The sequence below is a fragment of the Grammomys surdaster genome, unplaced genomic scaffold, assembly GCF_004785775.1.
Source record: "Grammomys surdaster isolate TR1022 unplaced genomic scaffold, NIH_TR_1.0 211, whole genome shotgun sequence".
Classification (NCBI taxonomy): Eukaryota; Metazoa; Chordata; class Mammalia; order Rodentia; family Muridae; genus Grammomys; species Grammomys surdaster.
This window is the reverse complement of record NW_021604656.1, coordinates 5456846-5484297: the sequence shown is the minus strand read 5'-3', so window position 1 is coordinate 5484297 and position 27452 is coordinate 5456846. Positions and strand designations below refer to the sequence as shown.

The 27452-nt window shown below is 47.1% G+C and overlaps 2 protein-coding genes across 3 annotated transcripts in view; one reads left to right on the top strand and one right to left on the bottom strand.

Annotated features, from left to right (window-relative positions):
* The first annotated feature begins 6559 nt into the window (after positions 1-6559).
* Positions 6560-9570, top strand: Il9 (interleukin 9). The gene is made up of 5 exons (XM_028772197.1): positions 6560-6696; positions 6785-6820; positions 6904-6936; positions 8134-8265; positions 9361-9570. The coding sequence occupies exons 1-5, from the start codon at positions 6583-6585 to the stop codon at positions 9478-9480; spliced, it is 435 nt and encodes a 144-aa protein (XP_028628030.1). The 5' UTR covers positions 6560-6582; the 3' UTR covers positions 9481-9570.
* Positions 9571-14647: 5077 nt separating this feature from the next.
* Positions 14648-27452, bottom strand: part of Slc25a48 (solute carrier family 25 member 48) — a 41439-nt gene continuing 28634 nt past the window's right edge. For both annotated transcript variants that reach the window (XM_028772093.1, XM_028772094.1), the window contains 4 exons: positions 26023-26265; positions 24156-24289; positions 18015-18145; positions 14648-16665 (listed from right to left, as the gene is read on the bottom strand). In XM_028772093.1, coding sequence (XP_028627926.1) covers positions 18023-18145; positions 24156-24289; positions 26023-26265 — 500 coding nt within the window. In that variant the 3' untranslated portion in view covers positions 14648-16665; positions 18015-18022. The remainder of the gene's footprint in view (positions 16666-18014; positions 18146-24155; positions 24290-26022; positions 26266-27452) is intronic.

Below are 27452 nucleotides of genomic sequence, written 5' to 3'. Positions count from 1 at the left end.
TCCATCCTCCTTCCTCCATCCTCCATCCTCCATCCTCCATCCTCCATACCCCTGTATACCATCCATCATCCACCACCAACCACCCCACTCCTTACACACCATACACAGGACACCATACACTTTGGGTTATACTGACTTTGTGGTTACATTAAGGAATCTTTGGCTATGGGATGCATGGGCTAGGCAATACAAAAGGAGACTCCCTCCTGACATCGTCCACAAGCCCACGAGCTTTGGGAGCTGCTACATTTTATTCAAGCGGTGAATTCTGTAACTAAGACGTGCCTTTCTGTTCCTTGGCATCTATTTCCACATAAATATAGCTGTTTTTCCAAATAAAAAGTTACAAAAAAAAAGATCAGAGAGCCCAATGTGAGCAAATCCAGAGGCATGCTTAATATGAACATTTAACTGAGTCTAAGATCTCCAACATGGCCACAAGAACCATCAGCTTTTCTGAGCCCTGTGGACATCAGTAAGTCAACCGGAGCAAAGAGATCCTGCAGTGTCTGAGAGACACAAGTCCAAGCAGTGATAGACTATGCTGGCAGTGGAGTGTGAGGACTCCAGTTACAAAGATAGGCTGGGCAGTTGTTAGGCAGGGGTGGGGACTGAGAAAGGAGAAGAGTCATGAGTCTCAGGCTAGCGAGAGCTTCGTGGCTAGTCAATGGGGAATGGCATTCCCATGTCAGGCAAAGAAGAATTGGCTTAGGAGAGATCCTAGGGCACAGCCCATGGTGTCCAGTTACAAAGCACCCTCCTTTGGAGAAAAGTGTATCCAGAGGGGTTTACCCCCAGATAGCTGATGAGAAATATTGATCTAAGAATAACCATTTGACAAAGAAATTAGCGCTGAAAGATTCTTGGAACTAGTTATCTCTCTACTGTTTAGAGTAAAATGTGGAATGGTTTTTCACTTGGAAATTTAGCTATTTAAGAAAAAAAATTTTTTGGGGGGGTCATTTTGTGTTGTGACTTCCTAGAACGAATAGACCATTTTGTTGTAGACATAATCCATGACACACTAGCCTTTTAATCACAAAATACGTGTGTTGAGCTTTATCTTTGGAACAAAATAAATGGTTGATTATTGTCTCCTGTCATTTATTGCGAAAGATACTATCTGCACTTGATCTTGGCCTGTGTTCAGCTCCCCAGCCTCCCCTGTAGGTAATGTCGGGTGAGTCATTTTTGAAGTTGGGCGTATTTCCTGCCGGTCATTTGCATACTTGCATTCTGATGCTGAGAAAAATCCTAGAAGCCAAGCTTCGAAAGTTGCACAGGGCTTGGACAGCGCCTGCTGTCTTGATGGTGTGTTCAGCTGCAGTGCTCTCCTCACAGTCCTCACTCTGCTCCATTTGCATAAGTGTGTGGGGGGACAGGATGGGCGTCCCCACCCCACAGCCCTTCCTTGTGCAGCCTCGATGAGAGTGAGCCCTGCACCAAGGGCTCAGAACACAGTCACCTTCTCACTTCTCAGATGCTTCCGTGCTCAACTTAAGACATTAGTTAACTGGCTGGGAATGATGTGTTGGTTACGTCTAAATTTTACACATACTTTATAATAATTTATATTATCATAGCAATTCCAAGTGAGATATTAAGTAAAAGAAATATATATTATATACACATGAGTTTTCACAAGAGCAAATTTATCATTTAGTCAGTGGTTGCTGAGCACTTAATGAATTTAGAATCTGTTTTTGCCTATTTGTCTAAGAATGCCCTTGGTATTTGGATGGAAATTGCATTAAACCTATAAACTACTTTGAGTAGTATAGACATTTTACATATATTCATTCTCTCGGTGCACGGGCACAGGCAGGTTTCCCTTGTGTGTACACAGACCTTCTTCAGTTTCTGTTTTCAGTGGTTTGTAATTTTCACTACAGGACTTGTTACTTCTTGGGTTGAATTTATTTCTAGACTTTGGTGGTTTGTTTGTTGCTAGCTGTGAATGGTTCACATCATCTTGCTGTCTCACTGTCTCGCTGTCCTAAGTAGCTGGGGCTATGGGCTTGCCTTCCTAGACCTGGCTCGTCCCAAGGCAATTATCTTGTCTTCTCTAACTTTAATTTTGCTGCTATTGTGAATAGATAGAATTCCTCTCGTATCTTCTGAGGAAGTTCATTATTAGTGTATAAAATATGGCTGGCTTTTATGTTGGTTTATGAAGGATTTCTATATACTTCAGTTTCACTAAATTCCTTTACCTGTGTCTTTTGGTGGAGTTTGTAGGGTTTTGATTTCTTTTAATCTACATATCATGCCATTTTGTAACAGGTGATTTGATTCCTTCTCTTCCTATTTATATGCCTCTGATTTCTTTTACTTGATAATCTCATGCCATTCAAAATTGCCATTATACAAAACAAGTAGTAAATGTTGACTGGTGAGAGGAGGGGTAGCACTTGGGCACTGCTGGTGGGACGAGAGATCAGTACAGACAGCTCAGTGTCAGTGTTTTTAAAAGGTGAAGATTAGACTGGCTGGAGAATCCACAGTCCTACTCCTGGTTCTATTGAAAGGAAAGGACTAGAAGCATGCAACAAGCAGAGCGTGGTGATAGTACAACTCAGATGTAGGATCAATGTCCAAGTCTATGAGAGACAGGAAAAGAGAAAAAATGTCTGTGCTTGTGTGTTTGCATACACATGTGCATGTGTGCACGTCTGTGCATGCACAAAGGAATTTGTTCTACCATAACACTAAAATTCTGCCACCTGTGACTGATCTCTGAGAGATGACTCAGAGATTGAGAGCACTGACTTCTCTTGCAGAGGACCTGGGTTCGATTCCCAGGACCCACACAGCATCTCACAACCATCTGTAACTCCAACTCCAGGGCATCGGATGCCCTTTTTGGCTTCCATGGGCGCTGTATATATGTGATAAATTTACACACATACAGACAAGACAGTCAACGATATAAAATAAAAGTTTAAAAAATTGTTTATAAAAGGGCTTTACATGTACAGAAGTGATAGGAGGTGGAAAGAGAGTTGGTTGTCTTGGGTGATAAGGACACATTGTATCCATGCACTAAAGTATCCGCACAGTGATACTTTTTCTGTGATATGGACACATTGTATCCATGCACTGAAGTATCAGCACACAGTGTCTCACAAATACATACAATCAGTATGTATCGATTTTAAGGAGATCTGGATACATACAATTGCAATCATTCCTGTGGTCAGGGAAAACCTGGAGAATGAGAGCAGGCCCTGTAGGAGAGAGCTGAGGAAGGGCAGTCCGGGAAGAGCTTAGCAAGGTGAAGGGCAAAGAGGCACAAAGAGATAGCAACATGTCCTGAAGGAGGTCAGCACCTGGTGAGACTAGACGAAATCAGATTAAACTTCCAAACTGTGGTTAACTGATAGATTACATATTCCAAATTGAACAGTGCTATCTTTCTGGGAGGAAGCCCCGAATGGTTTCCACTCTGATTCCTTGGAACTGGAAAAGTTTGGTGATCAGCCTGAGAAGCAAACAAGAGTATGGACGCCATCTTTGCACCATTTCCTCTGGGTGCTGGCCAGGTGGTGACCCAAGTTCTCAGCATCAGAATGCAAGCATGCAAATGGCTGACAGGAAACTTCAAAAATGACTCACTGGCATTACCTACCCAATGGTTCAGGGCGGAACTTTTAGGGGATGTAAGTAACGGGGATTAAAATGAGATCCTGCTGCAGCAAAACTGTGAGGACAAAGTAGGACTTTAGCTAGCTGTAGTGCCGTACGGAACGCTCCAGGCTCCTGTCAGAGAGAGGTGCGGATCCAGACTGAAGTGGAAACATACGGGTTCTTTGGAGTGTCAGTTGTGTCAGACGGTGTTTCGCTCTGGCAAACATGTGAAGGAATGTTTCCCTGAGGCAGACACAGCTGAAAGGATGCTCTGCTAAAGCAAGTACATGAAAGGACACATGATGAAGGTTTCTTCGCTAAGGACGCACATGTATTGGTTTTCCTTACATTGCATAGTTGAATTCCATTTGTTGGGACTCCATAGAGAGAAACACCAAAAATCTTCTGTGGGTGTGCCTTGGCTTCTAGCTGCTTCCACAGGTTTGGCTGAGGTGGAGGACACGTAATGACTGGAGAGGGCATAAAAAGGAGGTAACAGACAGTGGCGGGGCTGGGCTTGCTTACGTAGCTAAATACTTCTTGGTTTTGCATCTTTGGTGAATTTCACTTCCCTGAGAAAGCACAGCTGAGATCTTTTTCTGGCATCCCTGTTGGCCCTGAATCGTGCTGAGGCTGAGGTCTGGCTGTCTCTGCAAGGTCCTGCCACCACCGCTGCTATCCCGACTCTATGACTCTACACACCTGGACTGCTGGTATATCCGTGAGGTACAGTGGATGGAGCGGCTGCTGCTGACCTGTGAACTGAACCTCTGAACTCCTGAAGATACAGATGAGATTTGCTCCTATTTCTAAACAGGTCCACTTCTCCCATATCCTCTCTTTTCTACCACCTCTGGTGGACGGTGGGCTAGAAGCATTTGAGAACCATCATTAAAAGAAAGCTTCGAAAAACTTGAAGTTACACTGGACTTAGAAACAAAAGTGTTTTCCACAGATAAGGAGGCCTTCAGCAAAAGGCGAGTCTGTGGGGCTAAGCTGTGAGGAGATTCGGGAGCTTTAGGAAGCAGCAGCTCCAGCTTCCTTACCTCTAAGAAGACTCTCTTTCTCCCACTGTGTAGCCGAATTCTGACAGTGCCCCTTTCTCCCGAGAAAAGAAATTCAATACAAACCAACACTCCCACCCTCCCTCACACCACACAAATCTTAGGATCTTATTCCTGCTGACAACTAGCGTCAATGTGCCCAGCTAAAGAACCTCTCACGTGTTGATCTGGTGGTACAGGAGGCAAACTTTGTTACCTGATTTTACCTCTGAGTGTAACTAGCCTTGAAACGTCACAGAAACCCAGTTTAAATGCACCTTTCCATTTTTAAAAAAAAAAAGTGCTTCAAATTAATGTTTAAGGTCAGTCGACAAACATTTAGTGAGAGTTTGAGTGTCCAGGTATTTCAGTGTGGAGACTGTGTGGACCAGACCATAAAGACCCTGGAATATGGGTGGAGGTAGGCAGGCCAGGGCAGAACAGGGCAGAGCAGGGCAGGGCAGCCCTCAAGGCAGCTGGGGAACAGTTAAGAGTTACACTTGAGGGTTGTCAAGGTCGCACAGCTGGGAGAAGCGACAGTCCACAAGCTGGCCAACTCAGGCTCTATTCCCAAATCCCGCGTGAAAAAGCAGGACGCTGTGTTACTTATCTGCCACCCCAGAGCTCCTACAACAAGAGAAGACACAGATGAATTGTCCAGAAATGTGAAGGCCAGATACCCTGGAGTATACATCACAGCCATAACAACAGAGACCCTGCCTCGGAGACAAGACAGAGGGAGAGAAGTGACTCCCTGAAACTGCCTCTTGACCTCCACACACACATACCACTTGTCTGGCAGAATGTTGCTTGGTAGTACAGCACACTTGCCTGGTTGGGTTCAATTTCTGCACTCCCCAAAAACCTGCACTTTGGACTTTCAATTCAGAACCTACATACAGATTACTAGTTGTATGACTTTGGGCCAATTACATGCTTCTCTGTGTCTCAGTTTCCCTATGTATAAAATCCTGAGGATACTTCCAGCATTTACATCAGTACGTCACAGAAGTTTGCTTTCTAGTCATACTGATGAATATAGCCACACTAGAGGACCAGGTAGCTAAGATATATACAGTGGCTTAAGAGGTAGAAAATGAGAATGGCAACTTAGTATCCACCTCACTTGGTGGCTATTTACATAAAGTATCTGGATGGGCTGATACATGCTATAAGTACTAGGTGGTACCCTGTTTTAGTACTGAGCTTTGCTTTGTGTTTTTAACCTAATGTTGCCTAGTACGATACATGGTCTGTAAAGAGTCCAAGGACCCTCAAGGCTAATGCTAGCGAGAACAGTTCCAGCATCCATGTGCTTACAGAGAACAGCCCCTCATATACTCGCATAGAGTGACTTCTCAGAGGTGTACGTATGAGGTAGAACTTCTGTCCCTAGGTCTGACATACTGTGAGTATCTAGCAATCAAGTAAACTGAGGCTCCAATAGCCAGAGGAAAACCCCAATGAGTGGAAGGCAAGCCTTGCTTTCCCCTGACATCCCCAGCATGACCCCTTCATTACCACCCCTAGAATTCACTGTTGGTCAGCATTTCCACTAATGTGAAGGGGGAAACACAGACCTGGGCTTTCATGGAAAGTGTTTTGAATCTCACAACCAGAATTCCTGCCTGTAAAGGAGGTTGGGGCTAGATCTTTAACTTTTCCTTTAGTATTTCAGAACCCGACCATTTGAAAAGCATCTTTTCTGAGGAATGGTATTTCCTGGCATAAGACAGCCTTTGTCAAGTGACTCAGACTGATTTTTTTATTTCAATATAAATTGGCCCCAACTTACAGAGAAAAAGTGGGCACTGGGTATCAGTTTGATGTCAGGGTTTTTCCCAGTTTGAAGAGCTTTAAATACAGCTAGCCTGGAAGATGCTGGTAGGCTGAGCTCCAGACGCCCATCAACATGTTTGTGACATACATCCTTGCCTCAACTGTACTCTTTGGTTCTGTACTGGGCCAGAGATGCAGCACCACTTGGGGCATCAAAGACACCAGTTACCTTATTGAAAAACTGAAGGTAGATTTTGGGGGCTGGGGAGAGCCATCTGCTGGAGGATGACAAAGGGGACTCAACTCACTGGGGGTTATCTCTTTGTCTACTGTAGGACGACCCACCGTCAAAATGCAGCTGCGGCGGCAACGTGAGTGAATAACCTTAAGAACTTTCCAGATTTCTCTCAGTGTTCACAGCTAGAATATTCATGCTGAGATTTCTCTCTTGCAGGTGACCAGCTGCTTGTGTCTCCCCATCCCATCTGTAAGTATAGCCAAAAAAAGGTCACAGGACACTGTTTACATTTTGAAGAAAAATAACACAATTTACTTGACATTCTAAATTCTAAATTACTGTTTAAATGGGACTGTTATAGTATAAACCTCACCTTTAAAACTTATATTTATATATACATTATATACACATCTATGTGTTTAAGTTAGCGTCGTGCCCTTGAGCAATCTGAGTATTTTTCATAGTCTAAAACTTATTGACTATCTTCCGAGATAAATGGCCATGTACAAAATGAATATGGTTTGCTGATTCATTGGCTAGTGAGTCCAGATTTGTGGAACAAACAAAATAGCAGCATCGGGCATGGATTGTTTAGATATCTCTCTCTCTCTGTCTCTCTGTCTCTCTGTCTCTCTCTCTCTCTCTCACACACACACACACACACACACACACATACACACACCCCTCCTTTCTCTGGCATCTTCCTACTCTTCCCCTTCCCCTTCCCCGTCTCCCTGTTGGCCTTTAGTGGCTGCCAAATGGTTCCAACTGTCCTCTGGGAAGACATTATCTAAGTTGGATGCCTAATGGGTCCCTAAGAGAGCAACTCCCACCCTGGCAGTGAGAGAAGGACGGGGAGGCTCTGGTACTGTTCTAACTCCTGGTTATGATGAGGGCCCTGTAGCCACTGCAGGGCTCACCCTTCAAGTTGGACCATGGAAAAGCTGAGCTCAGAACCCTGTGGAAGTCAGAAGCTTTATTTGTTGGGGTTCTATGGCTAGGGAAGGGTCCAATCTGTCCCCTCTCTTCTCGATGCAGGATTGTAGCTTGTGGGAAACACAAGCCCTAATGCAATGGCTTGTCGCATCAGCTGGCATGAGAAAATGCTTTTCCTTTCTCTGGACTTTCAAACTCACAGCCATTGGACCTAGACAGGGCCGCTAGGTGCGAGGCAGATGCAGTACCACGTTTACTAACACATCAGGTCTACATTTCCTGTGTGGAATCTCCTCCAGGAACATCACTGGGAAATTGACCTCACCTCAAATGACTTAAGATCTTTTCCTAGGGTGCCAAGGAAAAGATCCAAAAAAAAAAAAAATAGCATGAGTTTAGGCGACACTGGTTAAATTATGTTGCTCTTTAAAATCTTCTTGGTTTTTCTTTCTGAAAGCAGTCCTAGGCAGTTTTTACAAATTCTTTTCATAAGTCCCTGTTATTTACCAGGATGACTGTACCACACCGTGCTTCCGGGAGGGACTGTCACAGGTGACCAATGCCACACAGAAAACAAGATTCTCTGTTTTTTTCAATCGGGTGAAAAGGACAGTTGAAGCCCTAAAGAACAGCAAGTGTCCGGTGAGTTTTGTATCCGCATGTAACAAATGATTCCTGAGTGGATGCTGTCACCATAGAAGTAGGCTTTTGGGTCAGAGCCTGTAGCAGAGAAACTTGAGGGCAACAGCTGCCTGCTCATCTCTAAGCAAATGAGAAAGAATGGCAAAGTTAGAGTGGGTGGGCCCAGGCTGGACGGGGGCCAGGTAAGGAATTTAACCAGGAACAGGATCCCTGTAGTGGGATGGATATGCTCTGGAGTCTGAGGCTCCGCTGGTTAAATGGAGACCATGGGCACCCAACCAGCCTCTCTCCCCCTGTTGGATAATGAAAGAATTTACCTCATTGTAAGCAAAAGCTGGACTCTAAAGAGGCAGACTCTAGCTCATGCAGCACTAAGTCATCCTAAAAACTGACTTTTCTAACTAACCAAGGATGTGGTAACCTCTAAGTCAGGTTTTTTTGTTGGTTTGTTGAATGACTGAAAAGTTTTGTAAAAGACAAGACCCCAAAGAGCACCAGTAGTCCAAAGTGCTGTGTTTGGCCAGCCTACTCACATATCTCTGTCCCCATGGGCACCTGTCTTGGCCATTACACTGAGCACCTGCCTTAGAGGCCAGTTTTAGCTCTGTACAGGAGCTTCATAAGGAGAAAAGTGATACCTATGAAAGTCATTTTTCTGGTGCTATTGTATTTAACAAGAGACAACGTTGGGACTTAACCCCTGGTCTATGTGAATCCAAAGTCTCCCTCAGAACTACGATGTTCTAATGTGACCTTGAAAGGACAGGGGTTGGGGAGCATATACAGATATTTGTCCTCAAAGAATCCTCAGGAAAAAAGAATTTTCCCTAATGACATTTAATGTCATTCGGTGGGTAGTGTGTGTGCATGTGTGCACATGTGCATGTATGTGCATAGACTCCTGGAATCGTGAACCCCAGATTAACACTTACATGGTCTTACCAAATGCTAGCTAGCCCAGGATCATTCTTCTTATTTTCCTTCCATCAACTGGTCCCCAGGTTTGAGGGAAGACGATGCTGGGCTGCTAGGTGTGTACTGCGGCAGAGTGAGCTTCGGATGCTCACCCTGTCCTGTCCACTTCTATTCCTACAGTTTTTCTCCTGCGAAAAGCCATGCAACCAGACCACAGCAGGCAATACACTGTCATTTCTGAAGAATCTCCTGGGGACATTCCAGAAGACGGAGATGCAAGTGCAGAAAAGCCGACCATGAAGATGGATACTATTTATTCTATTTATTGAATTTACAAAACCTTTCCTTTTTACTTGTTACAGTGAAGAAATAAACTAAGCTATTCTAGATCAAAGCACATTTGTATTCTTTTGTTTCACAGTTGCTTTTGGAATAAAGATCCATGGGGAGTGAGAAATAAAGGTATCTGGAATAAAGAACTATGGAGAAAGAAAAACTCAAACTGTCTCCAGGCCCTTTCTCCTTGCCTATTCATTCCTGTTGCCCAGAGCAACTAAAGCTTCCAATGTTGTCACTGGTAGAATGGGTCAAAGATTTGGTAATAAACAGAGCCATAAGCCTGAGGACAGAACTGGAGGCTTGGGTCTTGACTGGTCTGTAGGTAAGCAGCTCTGAGGGCATAGCCTGAAAGACGACAGCAGCAGAGGCTAAGAATAGCATGAGGGAGGCACAGGATACCACCACATTCCCAAGGGTTTGTCCCTGTGAAACAAACTGTGGTCTCAAAGCAGAAAGGACCATTGTTTGGTGAGTCCAGGGGCTGAGAGACTCTTCAGGAATGTGAGCGTGTGAGCCGGAGAGATGGCTCAGGAGTTAAGAGCACTTGCTGCTCTTTCAGGAGACTGGAGTTCAGTTCCCAACACCTTTGCCAAGAGGCTCTCAACCATCTGTAACTCCAGCTCCAGAGGAGCTGATGCCTCTGCCCACCAAAGGCACTTGCAGGCATGTGCACATGTCCACATGCAGACAAACACACCTACATATAATTTAAAAATAAATTATTTTAAAAGTAAAAGTAAATGTGGGTGTGGTTTACATAAGAGTGCAAAGGCCTGGCAACAGGTCTGGAGATGGGTCCCAGAGCAGGGCACTTCAGGTGAGAGCTTGAAGCAGGGAAGTGTGGGATCAACATGGCCTGTTTACCTAGAACCTGCTCAGGGAGCGCCCACCATGTGCCAGCCAACAAAATCCAGTGGCGGAAGCCCCAGGAAGTCCTTGAATCGTACCACATGACTGGCAGAACGTGGATGTAGCTGTTCCCCTCAACCTAACATTCAACATGCCCCACCCCAGTACCCACTCCTGGTCTCTATCCCACAATGCTCACAGCCTTCTAAGCATGTCTGCCTGCCTCTCCAGATCACACCCCAGCTCTCCAGGGATCAGCTCTGTCCACTCTTGTACTAGCACTGAGCTGCCCTGCAGGAGGTGCCGAGTGAATGTGGTCTGAACAGATGACTGGTCTCCAGGATGCAAGGCCACAATTGGAACTGAGTCAAAAATATGCCTGGTGGCCGGGCAGTGGTGGTGCACACCTTTAATCCCAGCACTTGGGAGGCAGAGGCAGGCGGATTTCTGAGTTTGAGGCCAGCCTGGGCTATAGAGTGAGTTTCAGGACAGCCAGGGCTACACAAAGAAACCCTGTCTCGAAAAACAAAAACAAAAAAGATAAGAATATGCCTGGTGGATAGATTGGACCCAGAACATTCTATAGGTGTCTCTGCAACACCCCCAGGCAGGTCAAGGGTCCGTTTACACTACCTGCCTCTCCCGGATGGAAGACTTCAGGACTTCTGTTTGGCCCCTTCAGCATTGGCTGGTATACACACAAGGTCAAGGATAGGGTGAGAGTCTTTGGCAGAGAAATGGTCCTCTCCCCTTCTACCTGCTGATACAGAGGTATGAGGAGGAAGAGAACCCCTGGCTTCTGTCTTTATGCATGAAGTTTCCAGAACTAGGCTCCTGCCTCTATACAGGACATTGAATAAGGAAGGTGTCTCAGTCTGTGTTGTGCCTAACTCGTGTGTCTGGTCTGGTCTGTGGATCCCCACACACCCCTTCCAAACTGACCACTCAGAGTGTGACACACAAGAGATGCTGAGGGCACGACACACATTTACAATAATCATTAGATTAGACTCTTAACATTCTGCACTGTTTCTGTTTGTACCAGAAGGCAGAACCACCTTTAATGGCTCAGGACTAGCAGGAAGTAGACACTGGTATTTCTTTTTTATAAGCGTGAAAGCCAAAGTTGGAGATGTTCCAAAGATCCTTCAGCTCGTGGAAACATAGAGCAGAGAGCCACTTCCAGCTGGTTCAGCTTGCCAACCGGTCTCTCTGCTACCCCGTCTTGGTGCTCTCCTATCTGTGTAAGATTTCTACACTACATCCTCTGATAGCCCGAGGGTCAAACGGGTTCACTGCAGCCCCGGGGCACGCTCTCTTATCCAGCAAGCAAAGGTCAGAGAAGGTTCAGATTTCAAGCTCTTTAGTCCTTTCAAAAATTTATGCACAATTCATGTGCCACTCCTTGCATAACACCCATAGCAGGACCTGGGGCAAAAATTCTGTAATTAAACGCATCAATATTCTGCAGCAAAAGCCAAGAACATTTGCACGGATAGGTCAAGGTTTACAGCCAAAGAAGTCACAACAACCTTGAGCTGGCTGAGCTGTTTGGGTTTCGGGATGGTGATAAGGGATTGGGGAGCTGAGTGTACAAAACAGCTTTGCTCCAGCCTGGGGCTCACTTACGTTCCGTCTGGCCCTGGGTCATCTCCAGGAGGAACGGAGGCTTCTGCAGCTCCCTGACTGGCTGGGCTACATGGCAACCCGGGTGGTTTCCCCTGCATCTGGCTCTTCTGAGTCAGACTACTCACTGTGGTTTGCTCACTGTATTCATTCAGGATCGAAGGGAGGGGCGGATGCTGGTGGTTGGGATGGAAGACAACACAAGCTACTGTTAGGGGGAGGGATCAAGCAATAGAAACTGAGGCTTTCCGCCACATCAAAACCACCTGCCAGCTTGGTGCTTTCCCTTGGCTTGTCTGTAAAGTTGAGTAAGAAAGAATTCACTCCTGCAGATAGTCTGAGGATAGCACACCTTGGGTGAGGAGGGCTCACCTGGGATGAGGACGTGGGGTAAGGAGGGCACACCTGAAGTGAGGTGGGCTCACCTGGGGTGAGGAGGACACACTTGGGATGAGGGGGCAGACTGGGGTAAGGAGGGCATACCTGGAGTTAGGTAGGCTTGCCTGGGGTGAGAAGGGTTCACCTGGGGTGAGGGGGGCACACCTGGGATGAGAAGAGCTCACCTGGAGTGAGGAGGGCACACCTGGGGTTCCGGAGGGATTCCTTGGGGAAGCTCTCTCCCTGTATCCCAGCCTCAGAATCCAAAGTCACCTCCAGGGGGAAAAGGGGAGCCATCTCAAGTTGAACGTTTCACTTGGAATTTCTTAATTTTTCCCAGAGGTGGCAAAATCACACCCCAGACCCACTCCCGACTATTGGATACAGTGGGGCTTAGTTGGGGAAGGAGAAGTGGAGGCAGCTGGGGGGAGGGAAAAACAGCTAAATTTAGGTAAAAATAAAAACAAGTTGCACCTGTGTCCCTTGCACCCAACTCAGCAACCAAAATAAGCATGCAGGTGCGCGCAGTAGTGACACGCTGTGGGATCGTGAAGTACTGAGGCAGGAAAGACTAACACTGCTCTTAGAACTTGTGTTACCTAACTCAGTGGGCCCCCTCCATGCTCAGGGGAACCAAGCCCAGTGGGCCCTCTCTCTGCTTGGCCAGTGACCAGAAGCCACACTTCTCTGGATGTACGGCTCCCTGGACTTCACAACTGGATCACATGCTTCTAGAATCTTCTTTGACAACAGCTTAGCAGAGAGGATTCTGGGAGTTAGAACCCAGACCAACAACCCATCCTGTGTCCTGAGCACGCGAAGGTCCATTCAGTGTTTGCATTTACCCCACTCCAAAGCATTCGTATGAAGACACAAAGGGGCAATTATGACTTTCAGGGTTTCACGTGGACCAGGCCCGGGGTACACAGATGCAACATCCGCCCTTTGTCAACCTCCGGGCAAAAGATAAACAGCTCCGAATCGGAGAGGAATACTGATTTTTATAGATGAGGAAACCTGAAGCCCAAGTAGGCAGAAAATGTCGAGATTACACAGATAGGCACCAAGGCTGGAACCCAAGGAAAGACAGCACCCTGGGGCACAGAGACCAGCGAAACAGGAAGAGAAGTGTCCAGGACCCCGCAGGATTTAGTTGACCTCTGCTGCCATCAAGTGGCGATTCTATGGCATAACAGGCTTTTGAGGGACAGTGTTTCTTGTCCTCAAAGTGACCCGCAAGACCAAAAACTAACTTCAGATGACTCTAAGATAGTACCTTCCTCTCCACTCTCATTTTCTCATGCGCACACTGGGTCTTCCAAGGACTGTACAGCAAGCGATGTCACAGACAAACAGAAGGGCCTCCAGCTGTCCCCTATTCATTCACTACAGAGGAGTAAACTCTCTGCCTAGCCAGGAGCACACAGTGGGAGGTCCTGCCTGGCCTCTGAACACACCACTCTTCCAACCCTACTGTGTAGCCAATGCAGGCACCAGGGAAATCCTGCTTGATACATCCTGGGATGGGATAGAGGAGGCACTCTGGGTCCATCTCAGTATTCTCTAATGTAGCAGGAGCATCTCCTCACCAGCACCCTCAGTACCTGCTGGTGATGCTGAGGCAGGGATAAAGCCAGCCTCTTCCTGTTAAAGGGTCTAGTAAACTAGCATGAATGCTCTTCTGGGGCTCCCCCGCTCTCACCCCTTGAGGCAGTACTTGCACACGGCAGGTGCTCAACACGTGTGATGACTGAGTGACCAGGTACCCCATAGCCATGGCTCAGAGCTGCCCAGGGGTGGGAGGACTTGGAGCTCCAAGAGCTGTGGAGGATGGATGTGGAGAGAGCACAGGGAGGAAGCGCCTGTGATCTACACCGGGGAGAGTGGCCATGTTGGCCTCTTGGGGAGGGGAGGCAATCGTGATTTGGTGCTTGTGCAGATCACACAGAGGTGGTGGGTACCCTTACCACCTCTTCCTTGGGGCAAACCAAGGATGATATTAAAGGTCTGTTTTTTACATGGCTGTGAGGACCGTTCCCTCACTGGGTTTTAGGTCACCCGGAACTACATTTCTGCTTGGCTGGTGGTGGCTGTGCAGGTGACAGTGTTGGGGGGGATTCTGAAGCCACATTCAGCAGTGTGCTGAGAGGGGTCCTGGGGTACAGTAGGTATGGCTGTGGGTACAGAATTGGAAGTGACATCATAGACACATGCCACACAACCGCAATGCCATCTCCTGTGTGGTTCCCATAGGAGGTAAGACAGAAGCATAAAGTCACACTGGAAAGCAGACTGCAGTTTATTATGATGTCCGCAGAAGACCCTCCCCTGCGAGCTCCGGCTGCCATCTGCCACTCAGGACACTAACACATGACCCTGCTCAGGCTTGAGAGAGAACCTGTGGGTTTTCCTCTCCTGTATGTTCCTTTCCAGACACTGAGCCCCCAGCCACCCACCCCAACCTCGAGGACCAGGAAGAAAATGATACACGCTATCCACTTAGTTCAGCTGGTTTCTCTCTGGGCTGGCAACATCTCCTAAACTGAATAGAAAGGAGGGTAACCAAGGTCTCTCAGAGGCCAGGTCCACCACACAGAAACAATCCAAAGGGCTTTCAGTTCTTTCATTTGGGAGTGCAAGTCTATGCTGGGTTTTCATCATCCGTGGGTACAGAATGTTTTGCCTGTTTTTCTCAAGTTCTAATCTAGAGCTGAAAGAGATGCGGCTGCCTGATCCCCATCCATGGTCTGCTGCTTCCTTCCAGCTCTTGGACTGGGGAGAGAAACAGAGCCTGCAGTCTGGAAGGGACTTCAAGCTCAAGATGATGGCTGTAGCCCCCCTGGCACCGGACAGAGATGACTGGTCCTGCCTTCTCTCCAGTAATTCACTCTTGCTGGTTCTACAGGTATCGTCGGCATCACCCGGCAGTGGGATGGGGCCTGCTCAGGTTACAGTAGCCCTGAGAAGAGGGCACATAAAGAGTCCTCCTTTTGAGTTGCAGCCAGCAGGATCTAGGCTCAGACAACCCACATGGAGATGGTTCTCGTACCACAGAGATGCGGCTGTGATCATCACACGCTGCAGTCAGTCAGGAAGGCTGTGTGGGGTTGTTTGTAAATGTTCAATGTCAGGGGAAGAGTGCATCTCCTTTCTTTGGTTATGAAGCTCCTTGTAAACCGAAAGTAAGCTCTAGGGTCTGGAGGATACACACCAGGGCGGAGTATAGAACAGCTCTGTTCTAGGAAGGGTACCAGTACCAGGATCCTGAAAGGACACAGACTGATGACACAGGACTCATGAGGAAACCTAAGGATTGCTTATGAGTGACTGACCCTCTTCCTCAAGCCATCCTCTGACAACTAACCCATGACAACTACCTACCCCACACAGTTCTCATAAGCTTCATGGCTCTGCTACGAGTAGCATGGAAGGACACAAAACTGGGGATGGATAGGAAGGTGGCATCTCCCTGAGACTCTAAAGAGCTGCGTCCTCTATCCCAGGCATATATTTGGGAACAATTTTTTATCGGCCCTTGTCCCTGGGACTCCGGAACCAGTCCATATCCCACCATTGCGTAGAGTCTGCAGTGTTCCAAGGTCATCTGAGACGTACCGTCTCCTCCATTCTGGGGACTGGATGAGGAGGGTGGCATTGTTGTTCACGTCTTCAAAGAGTTCACATTTCTGCCACATAGCTTGTGGTCTGCTCCGACCCTTTGTAAGTCAAAGCCCAGGCTTGCTAGCGGACCTGGTGTCCACAGCTCCTGGTTAAAGCCGGACGTTAAACACCTTGTTCAAGACAATCTGCTGGGATCACTCCCTCCTTGAGGTGGCCTCTTCCTACTCCCCAACCCCATTGCTACCCTTAGAGGGTTTTTGTTTTGATTTTGTTTTTGTTTTTTCCTAAGGAGACGGGCTTCCTAGCCCTTTGCAAGAGAGAAGACATTCAGAAAGAAAAGCTTCAGCTGGCTCAGCTACCGCTCCCAAATGCTATGAGTTGGCTCTCTAGAAACTTCCTCTAGCCTCCTTAAAGAGCCAGTCCTCAGGGTGGCCAAGAGTGGCCTAGTATGACAACTAGGACAAGTGCCCAGTCACTCTGGGATCTGAGGTCTTGGTTCTGAAGCCATTCTGTAACTGAAGATTTAACCACGTGACGTGGACATAGTTCCGGGCCATTAGGCAGGAAGGCAGCTGTACTGTGCAAAGTCGGCTCTGGGTTTCAGGCTACCGTTGGACCTTATGGTGAACGCAGGAATTCTTGATTTGCTCTTTCTGTCATTTCTATGTTCTCCTACAATACAAAAAATGCATTGACTTTGTTATAGGATTTAAAACATTTATTTTTTTCCCTTTTGGAGATCTGAGCGGGGGGAGGGAATGTCTGGGCACAGTGTTAGGAATGAAACTGTGGTCTTGCTCTGCCCTGCCTTGGCCTGGACATCATCCAAATACAAGGACACTTCACCAAGCGCTTTAATTTTGCAAAATGTGTTGCCACCCTTTTTTATTTTATATAAAGGGGGCAAAGAGCTGGAGAAGCTGTGTCAGAATCCTAGTGAAAGGCTGAAAAGGTTTACTTAAGGCCAGCTTCTAGGTTCTCTGTGGTCAGCCTGGCTGACGGCCCTCTCTGCTTGCATCTAAGGCCTGGCATGCCACACTGTCTGTGCTTCCCAGAAGCCCCTGCGGCATGGGGTTGGAGGACAGTAGTCAGGCTTCTAGGCTTCCCTTATGGTGTCCTTCCTCCTTGGTAGAACTGGTGGCCACAAAGGCAGAGTGATAGGCTTCTCAGCTGATATGAAAGTCCGGTGACTGACCCCCTCCATTTTCTGAGCTAAGCAACTGACAAGTTTGAGTCTAGAAAGGAACAGCAACTCGGGAGAGGGGCAGTGCTGAGTCGCCATCAGGAAAAGGGTGAAGAGAGGAGAACTGCTGTGCAGGTCGTCCTCTGAGAAGAATGGAGGGCAAGGAGGGCAACAAAGGCAGCTAGAGGGCCTGTGGTGGACAGATCAGGTCTCAGCGAAGAAATCAAGCTGCCTTCCTGGAGGAGGAGATATACAAGTAGCCCTGGAGGACAAAGAGCCAGTGACACCAAGACCAAGAGGGAGTTGGCTCAAGGAACCATGAGAACACAGATGGGGGAGAAGGAGAAAGGGGGTTCAGGATGGCGGGAGGCTGGCTGGAGGATGAGGGGTATCAAGCTCTGACTCCCTGGAACTCCCGTTGTAAATGGTCTGTCCTTCAGAGCTTTGCAAAGGAGTAAATCAGGCTTAGTCGGAAGTGGGGAGATGGCCCTGTGTAGGCATGGCATAGATGGCCACTGAGTTAGTGTCCACAGATCACAGATCACTATATTTAAGAAAGGCGCTAAAAGCACTTCTCTCCAATGGCTGAGGAAGAGCTGCAAAGGGGAACCAGAGCAGGTGAACTGGCTCTGAGTTGTGCCCAGCTTAGTCACTGGAGGCCCACACACCACTGCCTGCCACGGCTACTTCAGAATTGCCACGTGACGGTAAGAAGGCAGGCCTCTCCACTACTAGACTTACCACAGGGAACAGAGGGGCACTTCAAAAACTCATGACAGTTTAATGAGGAAGAATGGAGGCCCAGCTTCAACCCTGGAGAGGAAGAAAGCACACTGACCTGATAACTCATTTGCTTCTTACAGTGTGGTCGCCCCGAAGTGCCTTCAATGAGAGCTCATACCCCAGGAACATGGCCGCACTCATGGGGAAGCCGCGCACAGCATTCACAGTGATGCCCCTGAAAAACACCTTTGGGGGGAGATGTTATTCTAGGGTTAACCCTCCGAGTGCCAACCCATGTTCTTGGCAACACTGCTTCTGAGGGTAAGGGAGGTGACAGCAAATGCAGGGTAGCCCAATTCTGGCCTGACCAGAGCCCAAAAAAATCTGAATGTGCAAAGATTCTGGCATGATTCCAACCCACGACACCTGTGATGGTGGTTGTCTTCACAGGCTCTGATGTGCATCCACTGAAGGCTTCAGCAAACTGAGGTCCAAGCAAGTCTACTGGTATGTCTATATGCACCTATGTTTGTTCTCTCTGTCTCTCTGTCTCTGACTGTCTCTCTCTCTCTCTCTCTCTCTCTCTCTCTCTCTCTCTCTTTCTCTCTCTCTCTCTCTCTCATACACACACACACACACACACACACTCTCCCTTTTTTCCTTCCTCCCTCTCTCCTCCCTCCTCCCTCACCCAGGGTTTTGGAATCTGATATAAAGCACACAGGCACACAATGATAGTGATAGGTACTTTCTGAAGCATCCTCAGAGTGGTAGAGAACAGCACAGATCAAGAGAAATACTTAAAGATCACAGGCATGGTTAAAGATCACCATGGGTAGGTGACAGCATCTTCACAGGCATGGATAAGGTCACAGCATGGGTAGGTGACACCTCTAATTACAGATGGTAGAGAATCTCTTGCACTGTGTGGAAGCATCACCTGTCAATAAAATGCCACTGGCCCATTAGCATAGGCAGGAAATAGGGAGGTGGAAGTTCCGGTACAGGGAGAGGATTCTGGGAGATAGTCAGGGCAGGGGATTCGTTCCAAACTCTGAGGAAGAGACAGATGCATGAAACTGAGAAGGAAGTACCAGGTCATGTGACACACTTAATAGAATAAACTGGATTACTGAAACATGAGCTAGTCAGGGAACAGAGTCAAAGCTATTGGGCTAAGCATTTATTCATATATAAGAAATCTTAGAGTCATTACTTAGGGGAAGTGGAAAACCACGAGGTCACAAGTATACTTAACTACAATAGTAGCAACGTTGGGCTGCTAAAGGGTGTTCCGGGGAACGACCCAGACAACACTTCCTAAAGCCTCTCCTAGTACCCATTGAACCAGTGGGACTGCTCATTACCTGTGGGGGCTGAGGTGGCATGGTCTGAATGGAGAAGCTGCTATCCTCTGCCTCTGTCGTGACCAGTCCACCTGTGCTTTGTCTTCTATCCCTAGGTAATGGCTCCCATGAGCTCCTGGTGCCCCACATTTTTCTTCTTTGTGCCAGGTAGACACAGGTAGACAACTTATTGCATCTTAGATAAACCCAGTCTGGAGCAATGGCGATATTACCAGACAGTAATGGGAACGGAGTGGGGGGTGTCTAGGGAGCCTCCCCTTAAGGCCCACTCTGGAAACAACTACACACTCAAAAGGCAAACCCTATCCAGAGCAAGATCAGAGAGCTGTCAGGATATAAACTGAATCTTCTCTCACACAGAATCATTTGAAAGTTCAAGACACAGAGTGGCTCAGTTTCAGAAAGAGGCAAAATCTGGATGCCACTGCCAGCCAGAGGATGCAGCTTAGCCTAGGAGAGGGGTTGAAGGAACACATCCTGGAGCTGCCCAGGTAGACCCACATGGGATGTGAGTAATGTTAGCACTCCTTTCTAATGCCTAACCATCTTGGAATTCCTCAGGCTCATTCAGAGTGACTGAAGAATAGCAAGGAACTGAGTCCAACTCCAAGGGGAAAATTCCATGCTGGTGCCCAGACTCCCTGTAACCTTGGCTTGACTCAGCTCCAGGGCAGTACCAGGTGGGCCAGGCTCTGGAGCACAGCTTCTCTCATAAAACAACATTCAAGACATTGCAGCCAAGACGTTCCCCCATGAAGCCTCCATGGCTATCTGCTACTGGGACGCATCTACACTCTTCGGCCTGTAACGACCCTCCTGCCCCAGCCCTGTATGCTGACTGCCTGTCCCGTCCACCCCTCTAGGCTACCTCTGCTCTCCTCTGCTTTCAATGCTCTCCATGCCTGCTGGCAGCCTCTGTCTATCCAACCATGGCCACACCAGAGTGGACAACAGCACCTTCCTAATCACAGGGTGCCCTCATTGTTCCTCATGTCCAGGACTCAGCAGACCCTGACAGGGCAAGGAGCACATTTTGTGGGTGTGGTTTCTGCTGGTCTCAGCACTCATTGGGTCTCAGTCCTGAGTAGACCTTCTATAACTGCTTGTTAAGTGAGTCCCTGAAGGATGACAAGTGAATGGGTGACAAGGATGAGCAAGAACAGCCAGTGCTGAGGGAGTCCTGGAGTAACTGCTGTTGAGTGTTGAGTAGGGTCAGGACCTCAGACTCCTAAAGGGCAGGACCACCAGGCCACTGACCTTAGCCCCTCATGAAGCTTGACTACCACAAACTCTCCTCCCCAGCCCTACTCCAGCCTCATCACACCACCAGGAACCCTGGCTCAGCCTCCTCAGTTCAGGGGATAAAGTAGTCTCCTCTGAGGAGACAGCTCATGTGGCCCAAGACAACCCTTGGAGTGAGCAGAGAATGGGACCAAAGCATCAGGTATTACCTTGGCTGTAGTTTAGTGGTGGGTTCCTAAACCATGAGCTTCTGGGTTTCTCCCTTCCCAGTAACCCTTGAGCTATGAAGACTAGATCAACCTGCCGCATGAGTTCTTTCTGAGTTCTTAATAATCCTGAAGTTTAACAATCCTAAAGCTCAGGTCAGTAAACAGTTCAATTTCTAGTCACCTGTCTGCTTTAGAAGCGCCATCAGTATACTTTACGGACAGGTGCAGCCTTCCAGCTGATGATTACTACCCAGGAGGCCTTGAAACTACAGACAGGCCCTCCACCTGCTTGGGGCTCAGTGGTGCATTTGCTTCTCACATTGCCAACACATGCAGGAGAGAGCCTCCTGGCACAGCGGCTCTCAACCTTCCCAACGCTGCAACCCTTTAATACAGTTCCTCATGCTGTAGTAACCCCCAATCATGAAATTATTTTTGTTGCTATTTCATAACTTTAATTTTGCTCCTGTTACGGATCACAATGTAGATGTCTGATATATGACCTCTGTGCAAGGGTCAGTCAACCCCCAAAGGGATTGTGACCTACAAGTTGAGAACCACTGGCTGATCTAGACTATTGGCCACCCTAGGAGGTACAGTCTGGGGAATATTTAGAAGAATGAGACAACCTGCCCTGTCCATAGACTGCAAAGCTAAATACAGACAGCAGAGGGCATGCACACACACTCATACACACAACACAGGCAAAACGACGACAGTTCTAGTAGACAAGAAACAGAGTAAGCAACATCATAAACCACAAGAAACCATAGGGAAGACAAGGTCACAAGTTCAACTGGCCCTTACTTCCATGCAGGAAACTGTAATGTCCATTGTTTTCAGACCACTGGGACAGCACCACAGAAGATATACAGGGCTCTTGCACACAGAGGGGGATAAAAGAAAGTCTTGATAATGAGGGCATTGGAAAGAATAAATGACACAAAGGAACAGATGAAGAAAGGAGAGCTAGGAATGAATCCATTGTGTCCAACATAGCAAACTAGCAAAACCCCATTACTAATAGAGGAAACAGAAAAGAACAGACAATAATCCAACCAATCAGAAAAATAACAACAAGATGACGGGAATCAGTAAGCTCCTCTCAATATTAGCCTTAAACGTAAATGCCATCAACTCATGAATACAGAGATTCAGGCTGTCTGACTGGACTAAAAGATCAGCCCAACTGTCTGTTGTCTGCAGGAAACACACCCACAGCCAGAGTCTAAAGGTGGAGGACAAACGATAGGTGGTACAGGATGGAAGATAAAAATCAGTTGGCATAGCTATTTGATATCTGATAAGGTACATATGACATCAAACCAAAACCGGAAGAGATAAAAAGGTCATTGCATATGAAGGAGGGAACAGTCCATCAAGAAGACATAGCAATTGTACCTATAGATGCACCAAATGGCACTCAATTTCTAAAATAAACACTAGAGGAAATCAAAGGTCATACAGATACTGATATAATAATAGTGGGTAATTTAAGTATCCCACTCTCATCTAAAGATTTACCTAACATTTATTATTTATCTAATAGTAAACTAACAAAAACCCTCCACCTTCAATTACAAGATAGATTAAATAGATTTAACAGGTATCAATGAAATACTCCACCCAATACATTCTTCTAAACAGCCTGAGGAACCGTCTCTAAAATATGCCACATTCAAGGTCAAAAATTAAATCTTGGCAAATATAAAAGCATAAAAACAATCTCTGTTTTTTATTAAATCATAGTGGAATAAAACTAAAATTCAAATAACAAGATAATGTACAGGAACTGAGAACATGCATGGAGATCAAACAATACACTCACCAGCAATTCTTAAATGTTCATTGAGGAAACCAAGGGAAAAAATTAAAAATCCCTCAAATCAGATGAAAGTGAAAACATTCATAACTATGAACGCTGACTTACAAAAACCACAGCAGTTTTAAATAAATAACCTAATGGTGCACTTCGAAGTCTAGAAAAATACAAGAATTAGCCAAACCCTTAACCAGTGAGCGGTATAAATAAATAAATAAATAAATAAATAAATAAATAAATACATCATAAAGATTGGGGCAAAAATTAGTGAAATGGAAATTAAAAGAACATTCATTAATCAAAGAGTTGGTTCTCTGAAACAATAAACAAGATTGACAAACCCCTGGCCACACTAACCAAGAGAGAGGGGGGTAGAGAGAGGATATCCTAACATTAAAAATTGGGATGAAAAGGCTGAAACTGCCAAAGGTTTCAATGATATCCAAGCATTCCTTGAGAGAAATACTTAGAATATCTGTGTTCCAAACAAACAACTGGGAAGTCTAGAAGAAACAGATAAGATCATAGACACTGTGGCTTACCAGATTCATTCAGGAGGATACAGACAATTTAAAGAGATAACAGAGCACTCGATACAACCAAAGCTAGAATAAAATGTCTCCATCGAAGAGAAGCTCGGAGATAGATGGATTCGCTGATGGATTAAGTATTTTAAGAGCTGAAACTAATGCTCCAGAAACTTCCATAAAACAGAAAAGGAAGACACACCGCCAAATTCATCCTTCAGAAGCAACATGACCCTGACGGCAGTGCCTAAAGATAACAAGAAGGAAATTATAGACCGGTTTCCCCAATGAACATAGACATAAAAAATTCTCAATAAAACTCTTACAAATCTAATTAAAGAACAGGATGGGAAACTCATACACAACCAGGTTGGTTTCATTCTGGGGATGGCTTATTAAACATATACAAACAGACAGAGATCACGTGATCATCTCAATAGATCCAGCAAAGGCCTTTGACAAAGTTTAACATCCCTTCCTGATAACAGCCATGAAGTCTTCCTTAGAAGAAACTAAGGCGAGAAGGAGCGCATGTCTGCACACTAAAGGCTATATATAGCAAACCTGCAGCCAGTCCTACTAAACCGGAGGACACTGAAAACATTTCTCTGAAATCTACAATGAGACAAGGGTGTCCACTCTCTCCTGTCTTGTTCAATACAGCGCTTGAAGTCTTCACTGGAGTAATATGACAAGGAAGGAAATAAGAAAAATACAAATAGAAAAAAAAAAAGGAAGTCAAGTCATTTCTATTTGCAGGTTAGCATGATCTTATCCTTAAAAACCTAAGTACTCCATCCTAAAACTTGATCCATATTTTTAGCAAAATATCAGGGTACAAAATCAAAATCAACATAGAAAATTCACTAACGTTTCTATCTACTAATAATATACTTGCTGACAAAGAAATCAGGAGGTAAGAAAAAAAGTCCCATCCACAATTGCCTCATAAAACATGAAATACTGAGAACTAAACCAAGGACAGGCTGGTAACCTCCAGCACCTGCTGTCCCAGTCGCTTCCTCCAGCCTCACCACCCGAACCCTCTGCCAGGCTGCTGCTGACCCAGAGCGGCTGCATGCAGCTTACCTTAAAGCCTTCTTGCCGGTAACTCTGGGAGATGCAGTCCAGGACTCCTCTGTATTTGTTTAAATAGACCCCGTCTGCTTGGATTCGACTTTTCACGACATCCATTGGAGTCGCTGTCCCCCAGGAAATTGCCCCTGCGAAGTCAGCGAAACCAAGAGTGTCAGAGGTGGCTGTCTTGGCTCTTCAAGGCCTTGCTTCCTGAGGATGCTATCCTCCAGCTCCCCCAACCGCGCCCCCCATCACGTAAATGGTGGGAGAAGTGAGCGGGCCAGGAACATGACTTCAGATCCTCTCTCTCCACCCACTCATAGACCTAGCGGAAGCCTCCAACGCCTCCTCTGTAAACCGAGCAGCAGTGCTGTGTTTATGAGGCCCGTGAGCCTGGAGCAGGAGACCGGTCCAAAGCAGAGCTCCCCACACGGCAACGTTATCAGTGTATGGATGGCAACTGCTCTACAGGACTCTATAGTTTCCCAAGCAGGCAGAGAGAGCCCAGCGTGAGACCCGTGACCAAAGGCTTGCAGTGATGGCAGGGTTTAATTTGAGTCTGGGAGTGCTGAACAGAGCCTGTCTGTCACAGAGACTGATCCCTGAGAAGAGCCAGCCTGGGAAAATGGGGCATGGCCTTTTTCTGTGTAAGACCATCTCTAAATCTGTGGCATAAAACTGAGACCACACAGAGGGGTCATCCTCGCTGGAACAGCTTAAAAGTTGCAGTTTGAGCCTTTGTGAGATTTTAAAGGATTAGGGAAATTGGGGTTTTGTTTGTTTGTGTTTTTAGTATCACAGAAATGGGCACACTCTTGGCTGGGAAGAGACAACAACTCAGTATCAAAGCCCAGGGCACTTGGCTTGCTGGGTTTTGTAGCTGCTGCCCAGCAGTTCTCCAAAGAGACTTCAGCACACCCTGGACTCTCTCTCTGCCCATGCAGACCTCCAATGCCCCAGCCTTCTGCCACGGCCTCTGGAAGCCTGTCTGGATGTTCACTCTCTCCTGCCCTTGCCAGGGCTCCTGGCTGCTTCTCCACGTGTGCCTAGGATACTCATCCCTCAGTCACAGTAGGGATGTCATGAAACAAGGTTAGCAGGCCCTTTGCCCATGTTCTCCACACGCTCTCCACACAAATGAGAACAGATGAGAAACTTGGGGAACTCTCTCTGGGAATGGGTCCAAGGTTGAGCCTCAGACACACAAGGGCATGGGCAGACCACTATTGTTTGGCTGAGGCATGGGCTTTGTCTATGTTTGCTATGAGCTTATAACACAGACAGCCTGGAGGAAGAGAAGGTGAAGGAGGAGGAAGAAGAAGAGGAGGAAGAGGAAGGAGATGCCTGAGAGGCAGTAGGGAACCACATCAAAGAAGCTGTATAGCAAACCACTTAGTACATGCTGACTTCCCTCTGAATGACCTGGGGTTGTGGTGCAGCACAGGAGGCAGCAAGCCCAGGTGACAAAATGAGCAAGAATGGCTAGCCTTGGATCTTTGTGACTGCTGGGCCCCTGGGTATCTCAGGGCAGTGCAGAGATTGGCTCCCCTCCCATACCTAACAAAGCCCGATGTTTAGTAAAAGTTAACAGAGATAATAGCTTCTCCCAAAGCTCAGCAATGCCTGCCACAGGGAACATGCTAGAATGCACCCATCACCTCAAAGTCCAGTGAATTCATTCACACAGGGACTCTCACAGCCCTAGAGGGAAGGACACAGGAGGTCAAAGGGCCATTCTCTCTACTAGGTGTGGCACAGAGTCAGTGAAAGGAAGGATCCTGCATATTTGGCTGGATGAGGCCTGTCTCCTCAGAACTGGGAAGGTTGTAGTGGCAGGCCCAGAACCCAGGGACAGGACTTCCATGGTCGGAGTCCTTACCTGCAATGCCCCCTGCCAGCCATACTGCATAGGGGCTGGGTCCTGTGCAGGCCTCAGGTGTGATCCACTCGCTCAGGAACACATAGGGAATAAAGTAGAAGCAATATCCTGGGATGTCCCTCAGCAGCATGGCGCTGGCTCCACGGTACAGCCCTGTGAGGCCCTCAGTCCGCACAATGGTCGCAATGCAGTGCACTGGTCCCTGGTATGTTGCCACCGCACTGGACTTCAATCCATGGCTGGCTGAAAAGACAGGAGGGAGATGGTGCCAAGTGACCAAGCAGGTAAGAGACTGGCCAGCCCATTGACAGTTCCCACTCACACGGCTCATTCATTTTTACCAAGCTATCTGTCACCCTTGGCAACTTACACCAGAATTCTGAGGCTCCAGGAAGGAGCCCTGGCAACCTGTATACCAGACTGGAGGCTTGTATTGACAAGCCAAGTTGCCCTGGGATTCTCGGAGCCTTCTGGTCAACCATCCCTATGCATTTCTAAGCAGCTGTGGTTGAAGAAAGAAGACAGTCAAGTCAAGCTCTCTCGATGGAGAATTGATAGTCATTTATATATTCTCTCTCTCTCTCTCTCTCTCTCTCTCTCTCTCTGTGTGTGTGTGTGTGTGTGTGTGTGTGTATGAGAGGGGGAAGGAGAGAGGGGGGAAAGAGGGAGGGAGAGGGAGAGAGGGAGAGACAGAGAGAGGGAGAGGGAGAGAGAGGGAGAGAGGGGGAAAGAGAAAGAGAGAGAGAGAGAGAGAGAGAGAGAGAGAGAGAGAGAGAGAGAGAATGTATCCAGTGTGGTAAAATAAATAAATAAATAAGTTATTTGAAATCAGGCTGTCCTGGATGCAAACCCTCCTCCACCACTTAACAAATGTCAGCATTTTCTGCTCTTGTTCTCTTAAAAGACAGATTAAGAGTCATAGATACAAGTCAGGTAACATGCCAAATCCTCAGCGTGGTGACTGGAATAGTGTGGGGTTCCATAACTTAGCAGCTGGCGGTCATTGACAGGGACCACTGGCTGTCTAGAGGACTGGTATGTTCTGACTGATGCTAGCCCTGGCCTGGGCTGTGCCCTAAAACAGCTGTAAGGCAGCATCAATAACCCTCAACGTCAAGGGCCCTGTTTCCTTTTGTAACATGCCTCAGCCCTTAGCACAACTGACTCCACGATGGAAATGCCATTCAGGCCATAAAACTCAGCATGTATACAGCACCACCTACCAAAATGAAAACAAAGACCTAATTTTTCAAAGTCCATAGCTTTGGGAAATTCCTTAAATGTACTAACCTTGTAGCTCCTTAGAAATGCTTAGGGATGGTTGACCAGAAGGCTCCGAGAATCTCAGGGCAACTTGGCTTGTACTGTCTCCAGGCTAGTTCTGCTTCTGGCTGGCTGTTCCAGTTAGCTGAATTATGTCAACCCAAGGT